General features: G+C 41.0%; 1 protein-coding gene across 2 annotated transcripts in view; it reads right to left on the reverse strand.

The window, feature by feature from the left end:
* The window catches only part of vgll4b (vestigial-like family member 4b), a 52,163-nt gene that overhangs the window by 23,923 nt on the left and 20,666 nt on the right, over positions 1–7,574 (reverse strand). The window contains exon 1 of one of the 2 annotated variants that reach the window (XM_084063546.1): positions 4,734–5,129. The exons of the other annotated variant lie outside the window; for it this stretch is intronic. Within the exon in view, the coding sequence (XP_083919672.1) occupies positions 4,734–4,815 (82 nt within the window). The 5' untranslated portion in view covers positions 4,816–5,129. Of the gene's footprint in view, positions 1–4,733; positions 5,130–7,574 lie in introns of those variants that run through there. 2 annotated transcript variants of the gene reach the window in all.

Raw genomic sequence — 7,574 nt, forward strand, 5'->3', positions numbered from 1 at the left:
CTTGTAGATCTGCTATTTTGAAACATTTTAGTACTTTAACTTTTGGTACTTTAAGTGCATTTTGATGCCAATACTTTTGTACTTTTACAAAATTTAGTACATTTTTTATTCCAGACTTTTACTTGACGGAGTACTTCTACATTGCAGAATTTGATATTTTACTTAAGTAAAAAATGAGATTACTTTTTCCACCACTGTTCAAATTATATTTGAACTGCACGTGGTACAATGAACCACTTTAACCCTATGTATATACCGTGACCGCCGTGGTCCCATAGGAGTCAGTACTCCTCTTTTTGACCCCTGTACACCAATTCTCAATACACCAAAAATAGCCAATCTAGATCTGTTATTATCACCAAATAATCGCCTATTATGACATGCCCAGAATAGGGACGCTAGGGTTCAAGTGGTTACGGCTCTGGTAAGGGTTTGTTGTATCTTATTTGGGGTTGCAGCTCAAGTCATAATGATAAGCAACCCTGGTTATGGTGATTACCAGAGCCACCACAGCCTTTCAGTTTGTGCCTTCAATGGCATTTACATGGAAGTCAAATGTGGACAGACAGGCTCTCATTTCACAAGCAATTTCAACACAGCCACTACGCTACCATCCTGGGGCCATTCAAAACCAGCACAACCCCAGGCAAAACACTTATGTAGGCTTCATGTGACATCATCAAAAAGTGTACACTTTGGATGGTACATGAGCACAGTATCACTGTATACACAGGTATACCTATTCGATTGTTTATTCTCCATCAGTCAAAAGTGTTGAACTAACACAGAAATATTACATTTTACTGTTATCGGAGGTCCCAAACAAGTCTCTCTCTCTCTCTCTCTCTCTCTCTCTCTCTCTCTCTCTCTCTCTCTCTCTCTCTCTCTCTCTCTCTCTCTCTCTCTCTCTCTCTCGCTCAGTTCATTAAGTCCAGTTGATCAAAGCCTATTTCTCTTGACAGAGCTTCAAACAGTGAGGAGTCAGGAAGAGATCAGATTACAAACAGAGGTGAGTCTCTCTCTCTTCCTCTATCCTCTCCCCTCCTCCGCTGCCTTTGGACGCTTCAAAAAGATGCGTCGGGGCATGTCGCTCTCTCTTTTTTTCTCTCTTCCTCTCCCCCTCACACACACACTCTCTCGCTCAAAGAGTGATTATCTTTGGCAGCCATTCTCAGAGTAACCTGAACTTCGCCTGAGGGATCCCTTTATTTTTAAAATGCATGAATCCTTTATTCTTAAAATACTTGAAAGGACACATGCATGAGGCGGTTAAAGAATAAACACGCTACGCCAAAGGGGCTCTTGTCTTGGTGAGCTGGATCGCTATAACGGGCATTAGATGGGTTGATCTCTATCAGAGAGAGAGAGGTAGGGGGATGACAAAAGCACATGGCTTTCCAACCTTTCCACAGCAGGCAGCGTTTTTTCTCCCGTTCAGCAGGAAAAGTGACAGTCAGCAGCATTCCCTTGTTGCCCTGGCCGGCCAGCCGGCTTGCCACTGGTGGCAGCTTAACAGAGAGAAGAGGGGAAAGGTAGAGAGAGAGAGATGAATTGAAAGGGAGGGAGGGGGAAAAGGGGCATTCTATTCCAGGAGTCACTGAAAGGCTAAAAGAAAGAAGAAAGCAGAGAGAGGGGGGGGGGGGGGTAAAGGTGTAAAGACAGAGAGGGAGGGGTCATAGTGAACCCCCTGAATCTGTCCTTTGAACATACAGTACAGCACAGTGGCTGGTGTCAATCCATACATGATCAGCTGTCATTCAATAGTATTCAAGAACAACTATGCTATTTCCTCACTTAATCAATGCTGCTGCTATTTCCTCGCTTAATCAATGCTGCTGCTATTTCCTCGCTTAATCAATGCTGCTTGAGCCTTCTTCCATCTGTTATCTGACTGACATTCATCATCCACTTGTATCATCCATTCAGCTGTGGCTATAAAAATCATTCTGTTTGTAGTAGGTGTGATTTTCCCTGATCAAGAGAGAAAGAGAGAGAGAGATTGAGAGAGAGAGCGAGAGAGAGGGAGATCGAGGGAGGGAGAGATATTAAGACAATGGATGGAGAGGATGCCAGAAATGTTCTGATGTGATTTGTGTATTTCCATCCGTTGTCACCAGATCTTGTGACGCAGGCTGTGTGTGTGTGTGTGTGTGTGTGTGTGTGTGTGTGTGTGTGTGTGTGTGTGTGTGTGTGTGTGTGTGTGTGTGTGTGTGTGTGTGTGTGTGTGTGTGTGTGTGTGTGTGTGTGTGTGTGTGTGTGTCTACATGCATGTATGTGAATACACTCATGCTTGTTGGAACCTGTACGTACCCTGACTGAATCACAACCCTCCTATCAGCATATGCTTGACTCAACAACTCAACATGTTTCAAGGCCTTCGACTCTTTTACACTCATTGATTGGCCTCTTTCTCCATCCTGTCTTTTGTGAGTTTAGATAGATAGTCGACCCATTGGGTTTTCTGCTTCCAGAATCATTAAGGCCAACATGTATCCAATGTATCCAATATTCCCTCATGCACAAGACATGGGGAATCACTAGCTACGTAGCAAAGTGTACAATTGCAAAAGCAGAAGCCACATGTTTGAGTATAGGAATCTACACTACATTCAGTGCCATTAGAAGGTCCATAACCCTTGAAAGGGCACACACACATTAATGACAGCAAGATTAAAACAAGGACAAAAAAGCATCTTAGACAGACATGCCACTTATAGATTGGTCAGCTGCACATGTTTGTCAGCACTGACGCTTAGCAACAATTCCTTTCACTCTACCTGTTCCATCTAACAGCACTTAGTCAGCAGCAACAGCCTAAAAGCTTTTAGAAGCACTTCATTTATGTTGGTCACAGGGTGTTTCATTCAAAACCATTTCTTTCTCTCGCTCTGTCTCCATTTTGTCCCCTCCCTCTCTCTCTCTCTCTTTGCAGAAAGGTTTTTGGTGGCACTGTATTAATATAGGAACGCTATTAGCAGTGCATTACACGTTGTCGTCTAAAGAGGAGCCGCTAATTCTGGTACAGTACTAAAGTAACATAGGAAACAGGGTCATGGATGGCAGACGATGAAAGAGGTTACAGATAGGATGAAATATACAGACTGACTGACTGAGTGTCAGATGGACAGACAAGAAGAAGTGACAAATCTAAATATACACAGTAAATGTAACTCTGAAGAGTGTACACATGGAATCAAATCAACCCTTATGGGTCCCTTTGGTTCCATTTACACTGAAATTTTACTTTGTAATATGTTTTTCAGCAATACATACTGAATGTGTTTTGAACACATTTCACTTTGAATCTTCAATCTGATTTGACATGCAGGTGTGGGTTTAACATGTGTTTGAATTGAATCACTTTTCTCTACAGTGGGTGTAGTTGAATCTGCATGCTGGTTGATGATCCACAGGCACAGAGTAGAGGAAGGAACATGTATTTAGCCCCCAGACAGACTGGATCATATTACAGTACGGCCCTTGACATGTGAGCGCTCACAACAGCCGAGGAGAGAGGGAAGAAGAGGATTTGGGGGGTTGGGGGGGGGGGGGGGTGGGGGGACAGAGGAGAGGAAACAATATTCCTACACCATTCCAGCATCTATCAGCCACCTTGCTGACATATGTACATTCATGACATAACCACAAGTTGAATACCTCTAATGCTAGAAATAACTTGTAGACCACAGAGCAAGGAGAAGGGAAAGAGACTTTTTGACTGGGATAAAGAGCCCAGTCCAACATGTATTTACTAACTCACAACTAAAGTGTCATGGCAATCACATTTCCTGCCATTTTGGCAATGCAACTATATTCGTATTGAGTAATAATGCTGTTCTATTTGGTTATGTCCCGTTCTCTTTGAAACACAGGGGAATAAAGCAGTTTTTTTAGTTGGACGTTTTCTCATGATACAATTTAAATGCAGACACAACTTTCCGCCACAAATATCAAATTGCGATGAGTGTAGCACGCTGACTGGCTGACATGTCTCCTGCATAGCCACAACAGAGCAAACAATCTGAATAATTGTGCAACACATCATCATTCAGACTGAGCTGACTCAACCCCAAGGGATCGACCTGTGACATGGGAGGACAGTGCTGAAATTCACACATGGCTAACAGACTCACAGTGAGCCTTTGATCTCAATCATTAAGAGCCTTCTCTTTGAGGTCAATACAGGATAGAAAAAAGATTTAACACACTTCCCTTCTTTCCAGAAGACATCATACAGGGAGCAAAGCATTGAATGACCACAGCCATTTAAAATAAATAAATAATTTAAATTCATACACACAATGCGTAAATATGATGAATTACAAATATAAGCTGGTTTATGTAGGCTATGTATTTTGTATTTAGCTTACAATCATAGTGAATGATATATTTAGCATATTCAAATGTACAAATCCCTACTCAGTTTATATTTATATTATATTATTGTCAGACTTGAGCAAGACGATCAGTAAACCTTTCCGAGCATATTGTCAACAATCATAATTACAATGTAGTTAAAATGTAACAACAATGTTATCACACTGTAGTTACAATGTAACAACAATGTTATTACACTGTAGTTACAATGTAACAACAATATGTTATTACATTGTAGTTACGATGTAACAACAATATGTTATTACACTGTAGTTAGAATGTAACAGCAGCAGCACCGTCAAAGTTTGTCAAAGCTGACTCCAACACACATTCGCACACACGACTCTTTTGTTTACCTTCGTAGCAGAGAATCCCAATGTTGTTGTTCATCTTATCTAGGTACTGGTAGTTCAGCAGGTCCATTTTCGTTAGAAGCATTTATCGGATTGACAGAAAAGACCAGCTTTAATTATGTGAGACACAACAAGTCAAGTCTAGTGAGTGATTCCACAAAGCCAAAGGCCCAGCCTCCAACTTTTTACTAAAAGTACAAAACAAACGAAAACAAGAATGAAACTCCTCGAAGACCAACAACACGGAGAATGGAAGATATTTCCCGGCTATTCGGATTAATGTTTTGGGGGGAAAAAGTTGTTTCAACACAGTAAAAACGTATCGTTTATGACAAAAATTAAAAAAGAGACGCGCCAGTTGTCCTCACAGCCAGCTGTAAGTCGACTGCACTGACACGCAGACTATGCTTGGTATGAAATGATGACTGTGAACACCGCTGGGTTCCTCAGCTCTGCAGGGTTGCCAGGTTCTGCGAGAGAAATAAGCAACCAGGTCTATGAAAACAAGCCCAAAAGAAGCGACACAAGAACACTTTAAACCACATCGGCTATTTGAAAATAGCAGATCTACAAGCTCACAAGCTTGTAGATCTGAATATTTTCAAAACAATCTTGAAATAGAATGTGGAATAACAACACAAATCTGGCACAAAACATGTTTAGATGGGAGACAAATACATATTAAATTTGGGGTTCATCATGACATGAAAATATTTGAGAAGCACTAGTTTAAATATTAATTGGCCCAAATAAGCAACAACACTGAAGAAAACACGCAACCCGCAACTACCAATATTTCCAAGCGACTTTAAAGAAACAGAAGCCCAAAGTCTCTTATAATAAGCGGACATGGCAACACTGACTCAAGCCCCATTCATGCTTCATCGCGCAACGGTGTGGCGCACCAAAAAAATAGCAGACCAACAAGCCCACAGTGCGTCGCGTGTGCCATACGTTCTGAGCTTGTAGGTCTGCTTATTTTCGGCAGCATACGTCAGGCGTCACACTGCGCACGCGCTCGAAATCCCTGGAGCGCCTCAAATATCAGGGATTTTTGACGCACAAGATCAACCTCCCCAAAAGTAGTCACGAACTCACGATCCCATGGACCGGAAGGATTCCTCCTTCGCTCTGATTGGGTAGTCCTCCAGATGCATGGAGGCAACACAGCAACACAACTGAGCAATAAGTAATAAGTATATTCACTACCAGTGGTGGACGAAGTAAAGTTTCTCTGCTAGTTTTTGAAAATAGCAGATCTACAAGCTCACAATGCGTGGCATTGTGAGCTTGTATATCTGCAATTTTCAAATGTCCAAAATGTATATAGGGCTGAAGTGGTTAATGAATGTTTTGTAATATTAATCTAAATCTACTAAGTAATTAGTATAGAGTTTTCAAAGAATTGTAGTGGAGTAAAGGTATAATATTGTCCTCTGAGATGTAGTGGAGTAGAAGTAAAAGTACAAACATTTTTAAATACTCCAGTAAAGTAAAACAAAAAAAAACCTCACAATTGTACTTAAGAACAGTACTTGAATAAATGTACTTAGTTACTTTACACCACTGTTAACTACAGACTACAATGACAATGGATGTCTGCTTGAGAGAGCCAGCTATCTATTAATGTTAACTAATGTAGTTTAATTTTCAGCAAGAGAGACTAACTAACTACTGCCACTGTCCTTCCTGGCTATGGGATCCAAAAGTATGGAGGAAGGGGGAGCAGTGAGGGAGGGGGGAGAGGGGCATGTAGTCAAGACCTTTTCTATGCATGCAGAGGAAAAGAAAGGGAGATATAGAAAGAGAAATGAGAGAGCAATGGGGGCAGGGAGAGGGTGATAGGAAGGAGAGAGGGAGACTGAAGGGAGGGAGGGAGAACAGAGAGGTGGAAGGAGGGAGAACAGAGAGGTGGAAGGAGGGACTATATCAAATCCGAGACAGAAAACCATGGAGGAAAAATAACAAGTAAACCACCACTCTTTATGGCCTTTCTGCTTGGAAACCTAATAATATTTTGAATATTAAGTGTTGGTTTCCTGTAAGCCAGGGGTCTGTTCACCCTGTCAGTTTACAGCAGGAAAATATGTTAAATTATGCAATGGCATCTCCAACAACAAACCCACCTGTAGTAGAATAGAATAGAACTGAAATGGTTGGGATTGTTTTGTTAGAACAATTTAAAAGAAATAAAAGATAAACTTTTATCAAGTTGATTTCAATGGTTAAAACGTTAAAAGCAACAGCCCAACAAACCATTATTCCAGAACGGGTCTATGCTGCCCTCTGCTGTCTGTCTTGGCCTACAGCAAGGTTTTATTCTCAACAATTGTTTTTGGAAATAATTCTAGAAAGTATTAATCTTCCCTGAGACGATCAGGTATGTAAATCCCTGCAAGATATAGCCTACCTGCATGACTGGTGCAAATGCTGGCACAGCAAAGACTACAAATAGATCCGGACTCATCATAAACCCAATTGACACATATTGCAAGTTAAACATCCTCCTCAGAAATATTTCATCAATCTACCCATTTTTATGTCCTGCAGATAAACACGAAGAAAGCACAGACAGAATTAATGTGAAACATCCATCAATCGATATTCATTGATCAGTATTTGGAGGTATGTGATCAGAGTGAAAAGAAGTGGAAATGAGGTGCTGATTCATATCAAATGAATCAGCACTGAAAATGTACAATTGATTATTATTATTGACGACTAAATCGATTACTAGTATGATGAACCACTTAAGCCCTATTCTATACTCTTGTCCAACGTCATCGCTCCAAAATAACGAAAATAGCCAATTTACAATCTCACAATAACGCACAGTGAGCTTGT

Source organism: Gymnoscopelus microlampas, assembly GCF_963454915.1.
Source record: "Gymnoscopelus microlampas genome assembly, chromosome: 7".
In the NCBI taxonomy this organism is placed as follows: Eukaryota; Metazoa; Chordata; class Actinopteri; order Myctophiformes; family Myctophidae; genus Gymnoscopelus; species Gymnoscopelus microlampas.